Source organism: Scophthalmus maximus, chromosome 18 (assembly GCF_022379125.1).
Source record: "Scophthalmus maximus strain ysfricsl-2021 chromosome 18, ASM2237912v1, whole genome shotgun sequence".
Classification (NCBI taxonomy): Eukaryota; Metazoa; Chordata; class Actinopteri; order Pleuronectiformes; family Scophthalmidae; genus Scophthalmus; species Scophthalmus maximus.
Genome location: NC_061532.1, coordinates 12,438,058 through 12,460,451, shown reverse-complemented (window position 1 = coordinate 12,460,451; position 22,394 = coordinate 12,438,058). Strand labels below are relative to the sequence as shown.

At 42.1% G+C, this 22,394-nt stretch overlaps 1 protein-coding gene across 3 annotated transcripts in view; it reads left to right on the top strand.

Moving 5' to 3' along the window:
* Positions 1–21,632, top strand: part of adgb (androglobin) — a 34,360-nt gene extending 12,728 nt beyond the window's left edge. For 2 of the 3 annotated variants that reach the window (XM_035618006.2, XM_035618008.2), the window contains 23 exons: positions 2,143–2,188; positions 3,087–3,192; positions 3,313–3,376; positions 3,516–3,614; positions 4,095–4,203; positions 4,506–4,644; positions 6,053–6,167; positions 6,809–6,976; positions 7,121–7,259; positions 7,620–7,769; positions 9,667–9,760; positions 10,416–10,550; positions 10,755–10,908; positions 11,284–11,471; positions 11,674–11,840; positions 12,263–12,393; positions 13,739–13,850; positions 16,080–16,222; positions 17,040–17,195; positions 17,401–17,473; positions 17,553–17,649; positions 19,970–20,153; positions 20,323–21,632. In XM_035618006.2, the coding sequence (XP_035473899.2) occupies positions 2,143–2,188; positions 3,087–3,192; positions 3,313–3,376; positions 3,516–3,614; positions 4,095–4,203; positions 4,506–4,644; positions 6,053–6,167; positions 6,809–6,976; positions 7,121–7,259; positions 7,620–7,769; positions 9,667–9,760; positions 10,416–10,550; positions 10,755–10,908; positions 11,284–11,471; positions 11,674–11,840; positions 12,263–12,393; positions 13,739–13,850; positions 16,080–16,222; positions 17,040–17,195; positions 17,401–17,473; positions 17,553–17,649; positions 19,970–20,153; positions 20,323–20,451 (2,898 nt within the window). In that variant the 3' untranslated portion in view covers positions 20,452–21,632. The remainder of the gene's footprint in view (positions 1–2,142; positions 2,189–3,086; positions 3,193–3,312; positions 3,377–3,515; positions 3,615–4,094; positions 4,204–4,505; positions 4,645–6,052; positions 6,168–6,808; positions 6,977–7,120; positions 7,260–7,619; positions 7,770–9,666; positions 9,761–10,415; positions 10,551–10,754; positions 10,909–11,283; positions 11,472–11,673; positions 11,841–12,262; positions 12,394–13,738; positions 13,851–16,079; positions 16,223–17,039; positions 17,196–17,400; positions 17,474–17,552; positions 17,650–19,969; positions 20,154–20,322) is intronic. The other variant, XM_035618007.2, reaches the window with a different exon arrangement.
* Positions 21,633–22,394: the final 762 nt, after the last annotated feature.

Here is a 22,394-nt window from a genome sequence, read left to right as displayed (position 1 = left end):
CAGTATATCACATCCACCCGCAGCATGCATGTCTATCCTTTGGCTTGTTTTACCTTTGCATTTCACATCCTGATTTGTTGGATTACCAGTTTGAACTTTTTCCCCATTTTTTTTTCCTGTCTGCATGGACCGAAGCCAGTTTTCTACTGCACCTACCTGCCTTGTGTGTTTGTCCGCATTAAGGTTCAGAAATCATTGAATTATATCAGGGGCTCTACTGTAACTTAGTTAAGTCTTTGCTCTCCAAATGACTCCACATTTTTCCCTTAAGTGAAAATCCATTGATCTCGCAGCCCAAACAGTTTTTTTTTTTTATTTTGTTCTCTGGCATGTGAACAAACTGTGGAGGGGCTTAGTTTGAACCACATTCCAAACATATTAGATGTTACCACTGCACACTCACTCCAGGATCCAGTGCTTTAACCCACATAATAGTTGAGTGAGTTGACCACTGAAGGTATTAGGGGGATCATGTGACACCACCTTTTCCATTTCTAGGGGCTAGGCACAGAGGTTGTGTCTGTTGGCCAGCACTGACAGAAACAGAGGGAGGAGTCAAGATAGCAAAGACTCTTTCTCACTTGATGTACAGTCCCCTCAGCATGTGACACACCACGTGCTGGCAGAGTGATAACACATGTCCAGTTTAAATATGGTACACACGAGACATACACAAAAAAATCCACACAAGTTCATGTGCGCACACATCAACCGACACATCAAATTAGCTTGTCCATATTGCCCTAGCCTAACCGCTCTATAACTGGTCACAGTTACACAAGAGGGCGATTAATATGAACCCTATTTTTCTCTGTATGCTAAGAGTGAAGTGTAATAATGAACCCCCCAGGAGATGCAGACACTGATGGCTCACCATCTAATTGCACTTCTTTTTTCATCAGTGCAGTACACGACCTCTCCCTGTATGAAACCCACGTGCCTGTTTCACCACCACCACCACCAGAGATTCTCTTTTCCCATATCTCTGTTTCTTGCTCCGCTTTCATCTCTCCCCGTCCAACTGTCACTCGCTTTCCATTTTTCAGTACCCCCTCCTTTCTTATGCAACCCCACCTCCCATTACTCCTCTCTTTGTTTCTATGCTCATCTCTGTGGCTTTCCACTGCATCTCTGAACAGCCCCCCCACCCCCACCCCATCTCCCGTCCGTCACAGGCTCTCTTTAGTGCAGATGTGCCCCTGGTCAGTGGTGGCCTGGCTGGCAGACAACAGAAGTGACTTTGAGACTGGGGGATGGCAGCCTTGTTTTCAGTGACAAACAGAGCGACTCACCCTTGTAAACACACACACACGCACACACACACACACACACACACAGACATTTACATTTTTGTTGCAGTAAGGTGTTTCTATACTGGTGGAGAGGAGGTCAAGTGTGCCTCTTTCCGTCTGGGTCTCTGGGTACTTATTCAAATAAGCGGTGACTCACAAACACTCACACACACACACACACACACACACACACACACACACACACACACACACACACACACACACACTCACACACACTCTGACTCATCAGAGAGGGGTTTGCTTTTGAAGTTACACGGCACAAAGCCATAATTCTTATTCAGAGCTGAGTAAACTGTTTTGCTCAAGGGAGCATTGTTTGAAAAAAGAAATTTCAAATAAACTTCAGCTATTTGATGTAGGTACTACACCAGCTTTGTTATCAAAGCAGCAGTTATGCCCTTTCCTTGACCAGGTTGTGTCCTTCCGTGTTCAGACATAAGTATATGGTATTTGAGGGGTTTGATAATGAGCTATATTTCTTTATTGTGTTGGGCAGACGGGGATGAAATCAGAGCTGTTGAGCAATTCCCCTCTCAGGGAAATAACATACAAAATATCATAAATCCTCATATGCCACTGACGGTCAATGTAGATCTGAGCTGGTATTGCCTGGTCGTGGTTTTAGCAGAGGAGGAGCAGCCCATGACACATTAAACCGTGTCTCATGTCCTGTGGTGAACGGCGAGGATGGCGCAACACCACAGCTGGTGTGGAATCACCAGAGGGTGGAGGCATATCTCTGGCAGTGTTACTCAGAAACTCACTTTTCATGCCTCTCTCACTCTCTCTCCCCCCCCCCCCCTCTCTCTCTCTCACACTGTCCCTCTAGGTTATTGCAGAGGACAGGAAGAAGGACGGTGGTGACATCTCCAGTGGTAAAAGCTGTTCCTTTGCTATGCTGGGCCCCTCTTTCATGTTGAAATCTGCACCATATCTGTACACAAGATCGCCTTGCTGGAGGTCAAAAATTAGGCCACCAGAATAGGCATGTGCTCATTAATTCTGGTTCATTTGACATGATGAATGTAGTGGAAGTCTGAATTATTGGTGGACTTGGACAGCATCTTTACAGCACTGTCCAATTAATGTGATTGAAAGAATTCGTATCTCTCGCCTCCACTGCCTCCATCGTTCTCTCCATGACTCCATCGTTGGCCAAAGACGCTTTGAAGAAGATGGGACTGAAATTATGCCTTATGACAACCGGCCAATTCCCTGCCTTCTCTCTGCCCCCGTTTAGTTGCTTAGTAACACCTGCAGTTTGAGTGAGCAGACCACCATTGCTCAGCAGCAGAGACACTGGCCCTCACCGCCTCAGCTTTCTGATCAGACTCTCACTTTGAGTCGAGCTCGGGGGCAGAGCAAGTGTGTGTGTCCGTGTGTGTGTGTGTGTGTGTGTGTGTGTGTGTGTGCATGTCCGTGTGTGTGTGTGTGTGTGTGTGTGGGAGGGAGTATGGATGTGCATGTGTACTTACACTGCCATTATGTGGGAGTGTGTCCAATTCTACTCACTGTGTTTAAGATAATGATTTGAGTCCAGGATAACTTGCTGTGAGTCACAAGGGGAAAGGCATTTTGTTGCTCGCAGCATTTTGAAATGGAAGATTTGACAGGCAATTTCTACATCCATTTGGTCATGAACAGCACCAGTCAATTCAGATGCCTCTCAGCTGGATAAGGACGTGTTTGTCCTTTATTGAGATGCTGCAGATTTCCTTTAGAAATGCTGACATTTTTAAAATAAATTACTCTTTATTTATAATCCAACTCTAGATCGACATAAAACAGCAACAAAGGAGCCTGTAACTGAAGAAACCCCTGTCAAACCCATTTTAGAGAAGACCTGGATGGACCTCGATGACTTTGCTACATGCTTTCAGTAAGAGACATGCTGTGCCAATATATAGAACAACAAAGCAGGTCATGGAAAAAAAAAAGGATGGTTGAGATGCTTATGTGATCAAAATTGTACAAAGGACTTTATTTGTTTCTCTTCCAGGACTCTGTTGGTGTTCCATAACTCACAGATCTACCCACATAATTCCCATTCATCTAATTTTAAGGTACATTATGTATCACAATTAATTTCTACATGCTCTGTCTCATGTGCTGACACTTAAACATAATTCCATGTTTTTGTCTTTGACACGTTAATGCTGTTTGTATTTGATATATTGCTACTGACTTAGCTGTTGTCTGCAGTGCACCGTCTTGTCCAGAACTGCAACAGGTACGGGATTGTCTTCACACACTCTTACCACTGGATCCCTCCATGTGACATCTGCTGTTGCAAGCCCTGAAGTACATACACAAACAAACAAGCATTGCACACAATCAATTTTTAATGTGCAAACCCTTACTGTGTATGTAATTTGTGTTTTTGTCAAACTACTAGAGAATGAGCTTTCACTATCTTTTCATGTTTTGACATGAGGTTTGCAAACCCATTTTTTCAGTGGTAGTGATTTTCTGGACATTTATACTCTCTACCTCTTCTCTTGTTCGCTGTCTTTTTCTGAACCTACAGTATCTTTGTCCCTCTCCCTCTATTTCTTTACATTCATATATATTCATAAATATCTATCTGTCTGTCTGTCTGTCTGTCTGTGTGTGTGTGTGTGTGTGTGTGTGTGTGTGTGTGTGTGTGTGTGTGTGTGTGTGTGTGTGTGTGTGTGTGTGTGTGTGTGTGTGTGTGTGTGTGTGTGTGTGTGTGTGTGTGTGTGTGTGTGTGTGTGTGTGTGTGTGTGTGTGTGTGTGTGTGTGTGTGTGTTTTGCACCAAGTGTCCGGAGGTGAGAGGAACTTCCTACCTGTGTGTGGACAGCGTGGAACCTTCCGAGATCCTCATAAGCTTCTCAGTTCTGCTTATCTGGGGAGAAACCACTGAGGAGAGTAAGGATTTATTCACACACACACACAAACACACACACACACACACACGGATACAAAAAGGCGTGTCTGATAGTCCAAGTAATGTAAGCTTGCCTCAAGTCTTCAACAGCCGTTATAACTCTCTCTGTTTTAGTATGCTCAAGCCATATCTACATTGTAACCTTATATATATATATATACGGTATATGTAATTATTCATAAAAACTGGAATGAATTATGAATATGACCCACTGTGTTTCTGATATTTGACTATAGCATGTGACCATTTACACACTTTCACTCCCCTCTACAACAATGCTTAGAAAAGGAAATGTCAGCAGCGTGTGGGTCTGCAGCTCTCACCGCCCAGCCGCACTCCTGGAAGAGTGTGCAGTCTCAGCTGCCTGTTTTCACCATCAAAACCACTTCTTCCAAGGCAGCCATGCTCAACTTACCTGCAGGGTAGGATGCCATCGATGGTTTACCCTCTCATCACAAATCAAGTTTTCTACATACGCTATCGTAACAGAGAACATGGAGAACAAACCATAAAAGCTTGAATAGTGGGCAATGTGGAAATTACACAGAAAAGAAATCTGACTTTAGAAGAATTTAGATTTATGTTTATTAAGATCCACATATGATATTACAATAGTTATGTATGTAGCGTAAACCCCAGAATTTAAACTTCATCATGAAAACGTGTCATAAAAAATGATGCTTTTTTTGCTCAGCACCCTGTCATCAGCTTTTGATGAAAGAAAGAAATGTACAAGCATTTCACTGCTGTTGTGAACTGTGAAGCTATGAAGAGATCTACTTAAGGCCGCCGTAAAGTTAGCAGAGGCTATCTGCCAGCCTACCTCAGATGCTCTAAAAAAGCAGTAAAAAGCATCTGTCCTAGTCTCTATTAATGGCTGCTACTTGGCCTAGAAGCGGAGGGCCTAGTTTCTGGGGTCAGGTGCAGGTATGCAGCAGTGCAATTACCACTGAGCCATAATCACACACACAGCACTCAACTTATCATGCCTACATGCCCCATAGCACACTCTCTCCGAGAGATAATTGCTGATGTGTCCATGCTGTTGGGCAGCAATCATTTTTAAAACGCTTCCACACTTTGTGCCCCTGTGAGCCCATCTGTATGGATTACAATGTTTACACTGTACTTTTTTCCTTCTGTTTTATTTGAACATACAGTACTGTCATATTTCAATCTTTAAAGTTGAAGCGTTTTTTTTTCTCTTTTCTCTTTTGTAATAATTACCCTCCCTTTTTTCCATTGTTCTGTTCTCCCTTTCTTCTCTATTTTCTTCCTCTACTCTTCACCTCCTTTTCTCCCTCCCATTAATTTCCCTCCTGTATGCTGTCTTTTCTTTCTACTTCTGCTCTGCCTCAGTGGCCATCCATCTAGTTAGACTGTGATGGCTGAATTATGTAAAGCTAATGGGGCCAAGCAAGTGGGGTTCCACTCTCCTGTGTCTGTCCAGGCCTCGTGAACCGAGCTTGGCACTTGGCAGAGACGACATTAGGCTAGAGTTCATCTGACTCTTTGACCCACTCACTGTTACTTACCTCCACTATTAAGATCAGAAAGGGATTTTAATCTGTGGAATGTTGATGAAATTCCACACAGGTTGATGGGTAAAGGAATTTGTCTATATGTTTATACATTTTACGAGCCACTACACCTACAACTACTAGTTGAAGTAGCCTTTGACAAACAACTGTGACTAGACTTTGATTCTCTTAAAAAGGGTTTCATACCAAACCAAACCACATTTTTAAAAAAATGTAATTAATGTGCAGTAAAACCTGGATTATGTGTACCTGTTTTCAAAATGAGAAATGTTCTTGCTTTTCCCTCCAGGCGCCATGTATTGTCCTTCCACACAAAGGCAGCACTGGGCTACCATGTCCACCTGTGCAGCAGGACACCTTTCGTCTTCGGGGATGAAGAAACAGTAATGCCACAACTTACTAAGGTGACCAGAGCCTTTAGTTATCAGTTGACAGAGATGGTAATTCAAGTAGTGAGTGAAGTCTATTTAAATTTAAGAGGCAATTGACCTACAATTTATTTTATTGATCTGCATTTTTTTCGCTGAGAAGTCTGCCCCAGTTAAAGGAAACATAACATATATGATGTCTTTGTTCCCATTTATTTGTATCTAATCACACGTCGACCTTTTTTGATATCTAAATCTGCGTATGTATCGGACCAAGAGATCTCTATCCATCTGCTACTAAATCGTTGCTTTATAAAACTTATAGAACAGAGGAAACATAGGAGTGGATCAAATGGGCCCGGTTTCTCACATCTTGTTCATAAGATGACTCCTCTGCTTTGTTATTTTTTGTCCCAGTATTTGTTTTCCAGATTTTATAATTTTTCAAAGCCATTCTTTTCATGCGAGAGTGTGTGAGAGGGCTATGGTACGTTCACGTTTGTGTTGATGTGTGTGGTTTGCGCTTATCTTTCATCCAAGGTACATCACAGTTTACATAAATGTTCCACTACTGTAATTCACTTATATGTGCAGGTATTGTTGCTGTAACTGCTTTGCTGTTCTGTTTAACTTGTATTCTAGTTGATTTCTGCCCAACTGCTTTCATTTTTTAACAGGAAAGCACTCGTTTCACTGAGCAGGCTTCTTCCATCTTACGAGCCCTGTCCAGAGTGGTGACTTCCTTTAGTGATGAGCATGACCATTCGACAACCAGAAAAGCCCTGGAAGAGGCTCACTGTCCCCGAAACATCAACACCACACTGGAAAAATTGGAGCACCTCAAGGTAGCTGGATGCAGATTTACTGAATGCACGTTGCATTTTTTAGGCCCAGAGCCTAGTTCAAAACATCGTAGTACAGCATATACTGTAGTGTTAAAGGATAACGTAACATTTTTTTTTGTGTGTCTGTGTGTTTTTCTTTTTTAGGTTTTTAACTCTGCAGTTTACCACATGTTGTGTGGGGCTTTGGACCGAGAGCTGACCGCAGAGGAGCAGTTTGCTGTCCTGGCCCTCACTGCTGACCCTTCCCTCTTGGCCTGTGGCTGCGAAGAAGACTCTCCTGCATGTAGGTGCCATTTATGTGTTTATCAATTTTACATATTAAATAATTGAGTTTTTGTCAGTTTTGATACAGTTACGAATACCCCAGGATGTTATTTCAATTAACATTATTCAATGTCTCTGTATTTTTTAAATTAAAATATAGAAAAAATATATATTTTTATTTTTAAATAATGACTGGACTAAATTCAGTCTTAAATTTTACTATTTTTTGGTTGCTTAGACTTTGTGTTCATTACTCATCAACTTTTTAGCATTTTTCACTGGACTTCAACAGTTTGAATCTCAATAAAAACAGGAAAAATTGAGGCCTTCATAAGTTTTTGCCTGGTAAATTGAATTAATTGTATTCATCCAATTTTAGTAGATGCAGAGTCAAATCTCCCAGAAAACTGGAAAGATGGGGAGCCCTCAGACCATGAGCCCTCAGACCAGGAGGTCAATGCCGACGCTACTCTGCAAGCTGGATTCAAAGGGCACTCTGTGCAAGAAATCCTTAATGCCGCAAAACCTGGTAAACACATCTGTACACAAATATAGAACACATATTAATTGAGGCGTCATGATAAGATTTAAATCTTTTGTTTCATCCTAATTATTGATAATACTGACTTTTGATTAGAGGATCTCATTAAATGTAGCTTTCTTCTTCAGTGCTCTGTCTGGAAGACAGACATCTGCTGCAGTTGGTTAAATGGGCTAAATTAGACAACAGAATGTCTGTGTTTCTTGTGTAGATTGTTATTATGACACACACACACACACACCTTCTGCTTCTTACATTCAGTGTTTGATTTAGCCTGATGGCACATATTGAGCCTCTGAGCAGAGGCACAAATATGTATTGATGAGACTGCCACTCTGAATAATACACCCTGACAGGCGAGGCGTGGCCACAGAGGGGATACACACACACACACACACACAACATTCGTGCATCAACAGCCAAATCTCTCAATAGTGACATCATGTGAAAGATGAGAAAGAGAAGACAAGCTAACGGTGGACAATTTGTAGGAAAGAATGGGAGAGCTTTTACTCTTACATTTATTTAACAGCCTTGTTTTGAAATAATGTTTTCTTTGTTTCTTGTACTGTTTAAGTGCCAATAATGCGATTTTTTTGTTGATTTCAGTTAAATTATTTTTAATAACCAGTCCTCAAGACGTGGTGGTAATTATCTCAAACTTTGAAGATGCATATCGACCAGACTTTGTCAATTTTTTTTCCAGGGCTTGAGACTCTGTTTTCTGCCCCCCGCTGAATAACACATATAGGATTTTTCATAAAACTGTGCCCTACTATAACATGTACAGGATTTTGCCTGATTTTCAATGGCTTGAAAATTTGTTTTCAATCTTACCAAATATACACAAAATGACAGAGTCCATCTGTTGGTGGTTACATGGCATTAGTAGGAGCTCACACTCACACACACACACACACACACACACACACACACACACACACGTGCGTGTGAAATAGACCTGTTATGGTTAAGCTCTCTCAAATTTTATTCATTTACTTTTCAAGGCACTTTGTGCTTTCAAAGTGGCACTCAGGAAGTGATTTTAAAATATGATTGGTGTTTTGCCATTTCGCTGCCTGCCAAGGCTTTTATTTAAAGAAAAGTAAGATCTGGCCCTAATTAATGAATTTAGATATCAAAATTCTTTATTTATAGACATGGAACAGTACAAACAACTATCTGCTCATCTGTTTTTATTCTCTTTCCCCTCTTTTCTTTCCACAGTAACACTCTTTCTGTCTGCCTGTCGCCTCTTTTTAGTAACCATCTTTTTGTTATAAAGATGTTAGGGAATCTCATGCCTCAAAAGTCTTGGCCATTCTAATGGTAGTATCAATTTGGGAAAGTGGCCATTTGAAGCCAGAGCGCTGAGGGAAAGGAGAAGGTTGTTTGACAGAGGAAATGAAGACACCTATGCCACATGTCAGATGTGAAAACATCTATCATTCAGCTGTCCCTTCAGAGCTTCCCCTGTTACATTCACACACACACACGCACACACACACTCTCACACACACACACACACACACACACACACACACACACATAAACACATCATACTACATCTTTTATCAAAGCTTCATTTCTGTCAGAGGTCACACGTCTTGTAAGACGAGTGTGAAAGTTACTGCTAGGGTGTGAATAATCTATCGCCCTCTCGCTGAATGAGGCAAAAATGGATTTTGCTTGTCAGTGAAAGAGAATTCCCAAAGTGGCTTGGAAAATCTGGGTGAATCCAGATGTAAATGACTATCCTGAACTAGGTCGGCGACAATAAATTATAATTTTTTTCCCCGTGTGTTTGACAGCAACATGGATTGTCTTTCATCTTTAATGGTTATTTTTCTGTCTCTCTCTCTCTCTCTCTCTCTCTCTCTTTCAGGCACAGAGGAGAACCTCAGTGCTTCCAAGATCCTTTTTGACATGTGGCCACAGGTTGAATCAGATGCAGACAAACATGCTGTATTTTTGCTACGGTAACTGAAGGATTCATTTAGTAGAAATACATTAATTGCAATGATGCTTTATGATTGAGTGTACGAGTGCTATCCTGCCACAGTCCCGTGCCAGTGCTTTGTCAATCGTATGGCATCGGTTTATCCTCTCTGTTGCACCGCATGCCCAGAATCTGCTCTCTCTCCTGGTCGTGGCGGCCTGTGGCGGCCAGGCAGGGAGCATTTTCCACATTGCGTTCCATCTTTTCCCAGTGGTACCATCTGCTGTTTATCCTCTCCTCGTTCCAATCGGCTAGCAGCGTCTGCTGAATGACCTGCCGCCTGGGGAAGTACTGTACATGTGTGCATGAGCATTCGCAGCATCGTCGATGTCTGTGTGGTGGGTAGGGGTGGGGGTGTGTTGGCTGTTGTGAGCCTGACAGAATCTGACAGAAACATCCACTTCAGCCAAAGTTCATGCTGAGATGTGGAGTGCGTACTACATATATTCCTTCAATGTAGATTCTTTTTTTCCCTTTTTTTGTACTGGATTTCATTCATTATCAGCTACATCTTAATGTATCTCTAAGATGTTTGTGTAAATTATAGCAGATATTTTGTGAATATATATATATGTTTTAATACTTAATATAAAATGTTTCTGAAAGTGCTCTCCCCTTCTGTATTTCCTGCACAGGTACATCATTGACCACCACTTTGAGAGGAAAGCACAGCTCTTCCCCTGTCAGCAGGACGAGTGGACCAATACCACCTTTGTTGATTACTCTGTCTCTCTTCAAGACACAGCCAACTCCTGGGTCTTGATTTTCAGGTTAGAAAACATTGTTACTTAAAGCTGATCTGCCAAAAGTATAAATGACTGATGTCCTCGTCTCATGTTACCTTTTGAGCAACGCATTCAGCTCTCTTTTTATGCAATGTTGATATTTTAACACTGAATTTCAACAAAAAAGTGGAAAAGTACTCTGGTCAGAGGATTACTTGTTGCTTAATTTATTTTCGTCTTTGTGTGAAGAGAGGTATTCCTGGTTCCTGAGGAGATGCTGCTGGCAGCAAAGGTTTACTCCCCAATCCCTAATTGTCTGCTGCATGTCATAAATAACGACACTGGAGAGAAGCTGGACATGGTCCTAAACAAACTAGCAATCCATGTCTTTCAACCCAACAAGGTGTGTGGAAGCTGTCAATCATTGCACTTCTTTACTTTCATGTATTTGACATATTTTATATTTATTTAGTATTAGTATATTTTCTACCACCATGATAAAACGTGGCACTTAAGGAATGTTTCCTTAATTGACTTGATCAATAACTGGGTACAAACTTGTTGTTTCCTGTTTGGTAACCAGTCTTAACTCTCTGGTGTAATTCTGTTGGGAACATTTCTATTATTTTACACGAAACAAATCCTTCGAGAGAGAACAGTAAATTGAAATGGATGCTGCTCCTTGTTGAGGTTTTCAATATGTTCGCCTGTCTCTCACACACTCCCCCTGAAAACATTTTGGTGTCATAATTAAATCTATCTTCATCTGTTATTCCAGCTTGGCTATACCTTCGTAGCAGAGGCTGTGACACCTGAATCGCCTCCTGTTGGTGCCGAGTGGAGGATGCGATTGATCAGCTCAAGGGAACCCCTTCCAAAACTGACCCGTGAGGCTCCGCTCAACACGTTCTCAGTAAAGGAATTCTGCGATTATTACATTCCCAATGATGACAACCTCATATGTCGGTAAGAGAATAATGGATGACGTATTTTACTATTTATTATTCATAATGTTAAATGGAATCATCATAGGATTTATCCTGGTCAATTGATGCTGAGGGTATATCTTTACATATTTTACTAAATACAACAGGTCACCTCTGAAGGACAACATTAAGAATACTCTGAAAGATGAATGGTACCCACAGTCTTTTAAAATTTTCCATAGTTACTCTGTGCAGGTGACAACAGACGTCCAAGGAACAATTCAGTTTCAGACTTCGATGCAAGATGTGTTGATACGTCTGTCAATTCTGGACCAGGGTAAAGAGGTGGCCAGCAACACTGGCAAAGGCCATGTGGTAATTCCTATCTACTTCTTCCTGGCAAACAAAGGTGAGCAGTCACTTGCTTTGGTAGTTGAAGTTACTAATAAATAAATCCCTTCATGGTAGAAGATATGTCAGTCTGCATCTTATCTGCTTGTCGGAAATGTCCAGCATGTATTTTCACCTATGAGAATTTTAGCTTCATAATTTAACAGGAAATCCCTACAGTAGGTGTTATACTGTTTTCAAAATAAACTGAACGGCCCTTTTAAGTATTTCTGAACTGGCTTTTTGCTATTCTATCCTGATGAACAGTAAAATACAGGCAGAGTGTATAGGCACAACACACAATAACTCTGCAAAACGTGATGCTCACACTTATTTGTCTGCATTTCTGTTGATTCTTCCATTAGTTGTGCAAGGACACCTTGCTGACCACCTCTATCTTTTCCCAGATATGGTCTTAGTCTAATATCTCTCTTCTCTCAGATGAGAAGAACCAGGAGAAGAGTGGATGCACCTCCCAGGAAAAGGGAGTCAAGGTGGAAGACGCACCCCAACAAAAACCTGGGAAATCAGACTTGTCTCCTAACCAGCACCAGCCTCCCACCGAGATTATGGTATCACTGAAAACTGTCTGCTGCTACTCAATCACTTAACTGGTCTTACTTGCGTGCACGCGCTAACACACACACACACACACACACACACACACACACACACACACACACACACAGACACACACACAAAAGCCTGCATCTCACTTTCCGTCCCTCTCTTTCTCACCCACTTTCTTTCTCCTTGTGTTCATATCAATTTTTCACTCCAAGATACACATAACGCCTCACTTACAGGCGTGCACATGAACACACACACGCACAGATACAGACACACATGAACTTACATACACCCACTCGCACACATTCTCACACAGACAAAATTTGCAAGAGCAGAGCAGCAGAAAACCGGAGGGGTGGTTTTGTTGTTACCGTCTGACTTGTCAGGAAGCAGTGATTTAGTGCATGATTCATGAGTCACTCTCTTGTCTGAAGGCCCTATATCTAACAGACCTGTTGTCATTTGTTGTTTATTGTTTAAGTAGAAAGAAGTTAGGCACTATCATCATTGACATGCACAAAAAAAACCACACCACACACTGACTACACTGTGCACTTAAGTGAAAATGAACGTAGGTTTTTGTGTTAGTGAATTGAGCCTGTTTAACAGGGTTGGTTTTGGTAAGACCCTGTGTTACAAATACTTAACCTGGTAAATGAATCTCTTCTATGAAGAAACACAACAACGTAGTAGCATCAATAGTAATGAGACAGATCATGTCAGATCTCACAGATCAGCAGCAGGCCAGGATAAACAGATATTGATCAGGACTGAGAGCATTGATCACAACAGGGACACACAACAGACATATTGACGCTCATGATCGATTGATGGTGGTCTCCTATAGTTTATTTTATCAGCTTCTATTACAAATGTAAACATTAACATCAGACAAAGTAAAACTTTTGAATTTGGACATTTGGACATTTTTTTGTAGCGTGTGTCTTTCTACATTAGTTTAAGTCTCACTTTGGAGTGTTGTCTGAATTCCTGTCTTCTCTGTTCAGCGTGATGGATGTAGGAGTTGCCACCCCTGATATAATCTTGGCTAACAAGCCCTCTGCCTCCTCTCCCCTTTGTGCCAAGCATGTGCTTCTGTCAGAGAGGGCAAAAAACACAAAATGAAATGTTCTTCTTTTAAGATCTGTGTATCTCTCTGAATCATCAGCAGTTTACAGCTGTACGTTCACAAAATAGTACGCATCTCGTCTTGGCTCTAAGTTAATGGTGTTGTCTGTCACGTGCCTTCAGCTGTATGTCTTCTGTGATAATGTGTATATTTTTTAGGTAGTGTTTAAACTGTGATGAGAGCGTCGCGCACCGACTTTGCTTGTATTTGTTTCACAGGATCAGAAGTATATGGTGCAAGCAGAAGTGCTTTATAAGAGCTGGGAACTGGATGAATCTCGGTTGGCTTTTGTCCAAACGCTCAGAGACTTGGAGAAGAAGGAAAGGAGAGGTACATTCTTCAGACTAACACAAATGCCTCATCATTGAGCCACTAAGTTGTCCAAAAGAAAGACCTTAAAGTCACTGTTTATAGTTTACATTTGGCTTTCCTTGAATTAATGAAAATATGTTTGGTTGTGTTAGTGAAGTATCATTAATCATCTCCAAATATCCCTTTAATGGGTTAGTAAGCAGTTTCATATTTTTATTGAATTTGAAGGTTGAATGAATTTTCCTATTTCCCTTCGTGTTTGTTTTTGCTCTGCTTATTTTTGAAATGTGGCAGATTCTCAGTAGGCGGTGTCAGGGGCCAAGGCAGACACTGTTTGCTCTTTGCTTCCCGGTTGCCAAGGGTCTGTAATCACAGGCCCTAATGAAAGCCAAATGAATACAGCTGCTTTTCGCAAATCACTGAGTGTGATCTCTCGTGCCCGTCGGTCGTTGGCTCAGGCAGTGATCCTGTCGTCTGCCACCAACTCTGCTTCCGCTGCCTTTAATCATGCTGCACAAATTAGATTGATTGCAAAATCAGGGCTTTGAAATTTTGCAGGAGCTTCTTAAAAATTCTGAGGGGATGAATTAATGGTTGCACGGGCTGGAGGCTGATGTGGGGAAAAGGTGCTGCGTGGTTGTCAATTTGCATGATTGCCTGAAGAGAACGGCCAATTTGCCTTTCATCTGAATCTCTTTGTCTTTTTTCTCAGTTGCTCCTAACAAAGGTCCCCGTATTTACCCAACCAGTTTGCATGGAATGTAATCTGCAGATGATGTGTTTATGTGTTTATTTATATGTATGTGTGTGTCTTTGCATGGCATGTATTCCTGAATTAACAAGGCAGACATCAGATGCATTTTGACTACAGAGGAAGACAGACTTTGGTATTCATTACAGTAATGGTCGTGTGAGATGAACAGCAACAATTTTTTTTTTACTGCTCAGATAAGCTGTGTTCTTCTAGTCATTTGCACGCGCTTTCTGCTCATATGTACACGCGAGCCTGTTATGTTCTTTCGCCAGCGTATGCTCAGGTTTTGTCCGTGTTTGCGTGTAAGCCAATGTCCACCGTGTCGTCTGCGGTTTTCCCAATGAGTTTGAGAAAGTGGGTCAATGGGAAGTCAAATGAAGTTGGCTCTTGCCCTCTGGTGCCCTGGGAAATATCTCAGCAGGAAAGTGAATTAATTTCACCCAGTTTAACTCCGTCTCTGTGGTGAGGCTGTGCCCTTGATCATGCTCCCTACATGCTACATGGATGCACACGATCACTACAGGCCATGCAGAGCTTTGAGACCTCTTTAATAAGCTGTTAAACAAGCTGCAGTCAAAATACTGTACTGCGCATGTTTAAAGCATGCACATTTAGGAATCTCTGCGTTAAACCCCAATATATGCTGTCAAACCTGTCAGCGGTTGTGCCAGAAGTTTTTATTCCCCTGTCAACCTCCATGACATTTGTCACTGTGCCAATAATGGAGACAAATATTAGTTACCAAGTACAAGTGATTTTCTTTATCGAAGTTTGTCCACCTGAAAATCAGTTTTTCAATACACATCAGCTTGAAATTATAACTCCACAAATTGGTATTAAGATCCAATTTGCACATTGAATATCTGTCTGACTTGAGATAAAAGTAACTGAATGAGCAGGCACCAAAGCTGCTCAGGCAGAATGACGGGGTGTCAACTAAATGATGGATTATTATGCCTCTCTGTATCAGAGAAGTGAGACTCGTGGTTAATGCTCCATCTAAGCTGGAGACTGTGCGACTGTGTTCATATCCAGCTATGAAGTGCAACAGTGCCATCTAGCACACAAGCAACCAAACAACACGTGTCTTGTTGAGAGGCATGTGGACAGCTGAAGATGGATGTGCATCAATAGATGTGGTGGGAGTTGACAAATGAGGCTTTTTAGCCTTTCATGCAAATTATTATTGGTTCACAAATTTGCACGTTGGTGCCCGGATATGGCCAATTTGAGGTATTCACAGTTTCCATATTTACTGACTTGTTAATCACTTTAATGTTAGAGTTATACGTTAAATGATTGAAAGGAATTTTGTCAACTTCGGACTTCAATAAAAAATGTTAGAAATCTTTTTATACTGTAGAATATTTACAATAATTGTGCTTTTTACATCTAATGTTTATCACCACATTTCCTGTAGCTTCCGATTAAGCGAAAAGCAGCAGATTAATAGAAAAGGTGAATTTACCTCATTTCTGTTTTGCAAAATGTAGCAAACGAGCTTGAAGAAATGAAAAGTTCATCCACCCCTGAAACACCGAGCCGCAAGTCCGACACACAAAAAAACAACCGCAAAGGCGCAAAGGCGAAGGGGAAGGCAGCTGCCACGGCCAAAGCCGAAGCCAGACCGGAAACGGTAATGCATCACTACAGCACTGTGACACAACAACAACTCAACACCATTGCAGTGATGCATAGTGAAAAATATTATTTGAGTTTTTAGCAAGGTTGAATTAAATAGACAGTATGCACTCAAAGCCATGCAGTGCCTTTGTATCAACATTAATACATACTTGTCTTGTTGTTTAGGGACTTCAGTGGAGTACATATTTAATTTCTCTTCATAAAAACCCCATCCAAACCCAAATAAGTAGCTTGTGTTGAATACATTTTCTGACATCTGTAATATTTACCATTGTTGTTTTATCAAACAGGTCGGCATTTACATTTTTGGTTGACTCTGCTGTAAGCCAGCGATCTTTAGGTTTAGTAGTCAGAACCACAGCTGTTTGATAAATCTCTGATCCACATAATAAGTGACTTTTATTCTATTTTCTCTCCTCTGCGCCACATGACAAACTCTAAACACAATGAAATTTGATAGGTACATTTTCAGAATACTGGCCCGCCCTTCGATGAATTTCCATCTCGAATGTTTTTTTCCAGCACTGGCAGCACAACACTGGTGAAGGTTGAGGACATAATGGTCTCTGAATAAATAAACTTTAGTTTTTTTTATTATTATTGTTCACAATAAAGACAAGAAAGCTGAACAGAACGTATAATATAATCCTGGGTGACTGGCTGGCTGTGTACCAGACTGTCTGAGCTTCTGATTGAAAGAGACATAATCATAATACATTGCGGTACAGTGACCTTCAGCTGGGACGTTATTATGTGTGCGTGTGTGCATTATGTATTTTGTGTGAGCTTTGTGGTCTCTGCTGGCGCAGGTCCTTGACCTGACTAAGCCGCATTGGACGCTGCGTGTGGTCACTGACGAGAGTGAGGCAGAGAGCATCGAGGCGGAGAAGGACACCGAGAGAATGGACCAGATTACATCCATTAAAAAAGCTTGGGAAACGGTTGAGCCAGGCCGCTGTGCCAAGGTAACATGATTGTAACACTGATTCAATGTTGCTACTACATTTTCCACTATAGTGTGTCTCCTGTCGAAATGTGAAAAACAAACAACATAATTGTGTTTAAATACTATTTTTTAGCAAAGTTTAGCTAAAGTTAATATCGATATGGGGCTCGCCTTTCTTTAAATATGCCCTACAGACAGAATTCTTTTTGCTTTCTTTTTCATAGGCTTTACAGTCTCGTCTTCAGTTTCTTAACCCGGTCCAACCTCAAGAAGACGCAGCAGAAAGCACTAAGCTTGGTACTTAACTCACACACATTTTTCCAACTGTCACAGGCAGTTTGATAATGAACCTTTTTAATAATTGGTTCTTTTACAGCTGCTCCCAAATGTGATGCTGACACCTCTCTGTCCAATGAAAAGCTGACTGATACCTCCTCCACCTGTCCCATCATGGATTACACACCCTTCATCAGGTGCTCTGCTGCTTTTTCACTCTTTCTCTCTGTTTTTACAACTATTCTAACCTTTACTTCATTTGGACGGCCCAGGATTAAATGTGGAATAATGATGAGAGCAAACCATAGCCATCACATTTTCATGACCACATATCTATACAGTGCAGAATTCTCCATTTCAGTTTGTCGCACCACTTTGGCTGCCTACGTAGATCTCCATAGTTCAGCCTGCCGCGCAGCATGCCTACGTAGATCTCCATAGTTCAGCCTGCCGCGCAGTATCTTTCATCTGTCATCTGTAACCTAACGTTGCACCACTTTGGCCCCTTATGGACTTTCTCTCTCTACATAACAGACCTCAGGTTCAGCCTGTTCCAACAGACACATTTGTTTTCTTTGCTCAGAGGGCAGAGTTGGATAACAATACATAAACAGCCAAGGCAGACTCATCTTGTATTTTTCTTAGGGGGAATTTCTTTAGCAGTTTTTTGGTTTTTTTTATTACTTGTTGAAGTCCCCAGGGTAATATGCAGTATGCGGCCCGGTTGCCTAATGTTGTTGAATCACTCTTGCTTTTTTAACTTTGTGCACCCGAATCAAGCCCTTTGCTGAAAGGCCCCGACTGCACTAGACCACGGGTTTCTTTGTGTCTGTGTTCATGTATGTATATATGTTCACCGTGCATGTTTCTATGTTGTCGAAAATACCATGATCCTTCCATCATCCTCCATCAGGAGATTGGACGTTGCTAGGGATTTCCTTCCATTGTGACCTTTACTCCCATTGGTGCTGTGAACAGCAGTGTAACAAGACTATACACTTTCCTTGGTCCAAAAGGGCAACATCTCCAGAGGATAGTGATGCACTGTATCCAGTGTATAGAAATGTATACATACATAGAGCAGGAGCTATGTTGAGAAAAAGAAGATGAATAAAGTGTTCAAATATACTCCAACTACAACCTTAAGAACAAATATAATAAAAGTACACTGTGGCGAAATCTTTAATGTAATGTACAGCAAATTCTTACTCTTATTACTTTAGGGGTTTGAGCAAGGTTTTGCGAGTGTTCAGAAGGGAAGAGTCTCCCTCCACAGTTCCCCCTGAGTCTCCCATTACTCTCCCTCGCTCCCTCCCTCCCTCTGTCCGTTGCCGCTCCTTGATAAATGAGGTGATATTTGGGTCTGTTAATTAGAGAGCTATTTCAGGACCCCAATAAGCTCGTCGCTCCAATGAGATGTGCACTGCTCCCATCACCTCTCCAGCCTCTTCTGCTGTGTGTGTGTGTGTGTGTGTGTGTGTGTGTGTGTGTGTGTGTGTGTGTGTGTGTGTGTGTGTGTGTGTGTGTGTGTGTGTGTGTGTGTGTGTGTGTGTGTGTGTGTGTGTGTGTGTGTGTGTGTGTGTGTGTGTGCGTGCGTGTATGTGTGCGTGTGTATGTATGTGGGTCCACATGAGTGTCCTTATCCAGCTACTAATGGCTGCTAATGCTGTAACCTGCTATCTAAGCCGAGAGAGAGGGATCCTGAGGTGGAGTCTGACTGATCTGCACATCACCTCTGTCTCACCAAGGCATGCCACACAGGGCACATGATAGGTTCACACACACACACACACGCACGCCCGCGCACGCTTGTTATCTTTATCACATTTGCACACATGTTGTTACACACAGTGATAAGGGTTGAACATGACGGTGTTCATTAGCCAAATTCACTCTCATCATCACATCCACTGGCCTCCTCTCCTCATTAAGGTCTGCACGTAGGAAACCGGAAGCCACATTTATGGGATATTCCCAGCTATTCCCCTTCCTCAAACTGCTTCACACAAAGTTCTTTTTTCCCATCTTTCTCAATCTTTCGCCGCTTCCGTGTCCTTGGCCTTGCCACGCACACACAGACACAATTAAATCTCAACAGAGTACAGTGTACAGTGGTTATAATCAGAACCAAATAGATTTCACAGATATCAATCTAGATACACGACTTTGGATTTGAGATGAGTCATGGGACTGTGTTCATCATTTCCTCTGCCCGTCTCTGCATTTATCTGCCAAATTTCCATTTTTATTTGCTCTGTCTGTGTCAACATTGTGGCTATTCCCATCTCAGAAAATATACTGTCAAATCTGTAGACCTGGTGGAATTTGATAAGGTGTACAATAGTTTGAGATGACAATTTGGTTCTCAAAATATTCCTTTTAGAATTGGACCCAACATTTTTCCGCATTCACTATAATTAAACTATCCAACATTCTTTTTAGAGATGATATTGAAAGGGGGTAAAAGAATAAATGGTGTGTGCTTATACATATTATATAATCTGGTCATGATCATAGATGCCAAAAGGAGTTTCCAGTGCTGTTGGACACACAGATGGAGGAGATCCAGATGAGGGAGCGCTTGGAAAGCATCCAGACCTACCGTTTGGTCCGAGACAATGTGCTTGAGCACCAGAAACAGCAGGAGCTCAACAGGAAAGAACTGATGAGACGCCAGCCGGGGATTTATGAGAACATGCAGGTCAGTCACAGCAGAGACAGAAATGTGAGATTGGTGAAATTGTCGGCATAGATGTAGACAGCAATAATGAGCAGTAGAGTGAGACATTCATTTTGTCAGCTATCTTTCCCTACGGTTATACATCTTTCTGTTGCGTCTTTTTCTCTTTGCCTCTCTGCCATGTCTCCAGGCGGACTTGTGGCAGCGCTGTAAGAGATTTCTCGAAGCTTGCGAGGCATTAAGTAGCCATCCGGGGCCGGGTGAGAAAAAGGAACGGGAAGAGAAACCGGCGCTGGAGGAGGACCAGAAGGCAGTTTGAGAAAAATCCATCCCCCTCCCAGCAGTCGAACAAATGTGCCAAGTGTCCTGGCAAGAAGAAATGATGGTCCTTGGCACCGACCTCGCGTCTCACTCTCCTCTCAGACGCCCCTCAACAAGTCGAACACTGAAGGATCTTCGTTTAATCACAGCTTTGTTGTTTGTATTTGATGAAACAACACTTGACCAAAGGATTTTTGCTGCACCTAAATCAAAGCCGCAAGCGCTATCCTCCCTTTTTGTCTTTTCACTGCACATATCTACACATACCTTTAATCTGTCATCAATAGCCTGTTTTAACAAAGCCACTTCACTTACAAACGCAATCTTTGTAGTTCCTGTTGAAATAGAACATGGCCGTTACTGTCTGTGTGCAGATACGTAAATCCACCGAGAATGTCAGGCCATCTCACTTGCCAGGTGTGACTCGGACTTTGACACACAGCCTGAATAGATTCTGCAGGTCTTTTGATTTCTTGAAGGTCACTGTATTGACTGTGTGACCCGAGGCAATGCCCGATAAATTCAACCTCCCACAAGCTGAGTGGTACTGATTGATTGGTTGGTTGATTGAAAGAAGTCCACAAGAGTCCATTTGTACAAGAACAAGACAAAAAGGATGTGTATGAAAACGAAGATATTCATGGGTTGGAAGTAGATCTCAAGGCTGAAGTAAAATGAACAAATGGTTAGGTTTCTAATATGCATAAAACTTGTGTGCTTTAAAAAAAAGGAATTTGATGTGGTAAAACAAGTGACCTTTACTTTAGCTTTGTATATTAAGTGCATGTGGTTTGTCATCCCACAGAGAGTCAGCTGATCGGCTGAGGAATGGGAAGCTAAATTGGAAATGAAAGGGAAGATGGTGCCATCTAGTGGCCGTGGACGTTAATAAATCCTCATTACCACGCCTGCACTAGGTTGTTTTCAAGGTTGACAATAATGAATAGTTCAATTTTTGTGCAGCCGCATGAAGAAAATTATCTCTAAGCCGTGTGTGTGCACGTGCGTGCTAGAGTGTGGTGATGTGCAAGCGTGTGTGTGCAAGATGGGATGAAAGGAATTGTTTGTTGCCTTCTTGTGTTTATGTGCATGTGCAAAGTCATCCTGCAGTAATCTGCTCCGCTCCACAGCCTTTGTATCCTGTTGCTGACGACTCCCCTATTAAAATTCTTCGATGTAGGAGTGTATTCCCTTTCATCGTGACACTGGAACCAAATTAGGAACGTGCATTGGAATAAGATCTCAGCTCTGTAAGTTTTAACAGTCATTTGTGAATGTGCGATTGCCGCCACAGTGTGTGTCCGGCCAGTGCTCCACTCTACACACACACACACACACACGGTCTGCCTTGTCAAAGTGTGTGCTTCTGTGTCATGTGTACTTTGTGTGTCTGTTCAGTCTGTCAGGCCTCATCTATAGCCACTATTTCTGCCCTTGTCGCTGCGTGACAGAGCTAATCCTGAAAGCCTTGTTCCTGGCACAGAACATTCCCTCTTGTCTCTGCACCGCTCCCTCTCGCCCAATTCATTCCGCGCTCCCCAAAACATCAGCTGTTTTTTCTTTTTTCTGTACACCTAAACCCTCCCTCCTCCTCCTCCTCCTCCATCTCCTCCCTCCCCATTGTGCTTGAGGTATACTGGTTGGGTGTGGGATAATGTATGTCTTTCCACTCTGTTATAAAAAAAGAGAGAGATCTCCCGACACGGTAATTGGCGGTGACGTGTGCGTATTAACAGAGAGGCTGTTTGTTAATTGGAAGCTGTCTACTGGTGACTTGATGCAAATGTGTTGTGAGCGACGGGAGAGCTCTGGTGTGACCTTGAAAACAGGAGAGCAGCCCCCCCCCCCCCCCCTCCCTGTGATTGCGTGTGTGCATTTGACTTCCCACAAGTAATGAGAAAATATTTGATTCTTAAATGGACCCACACGGTGGGGATGATG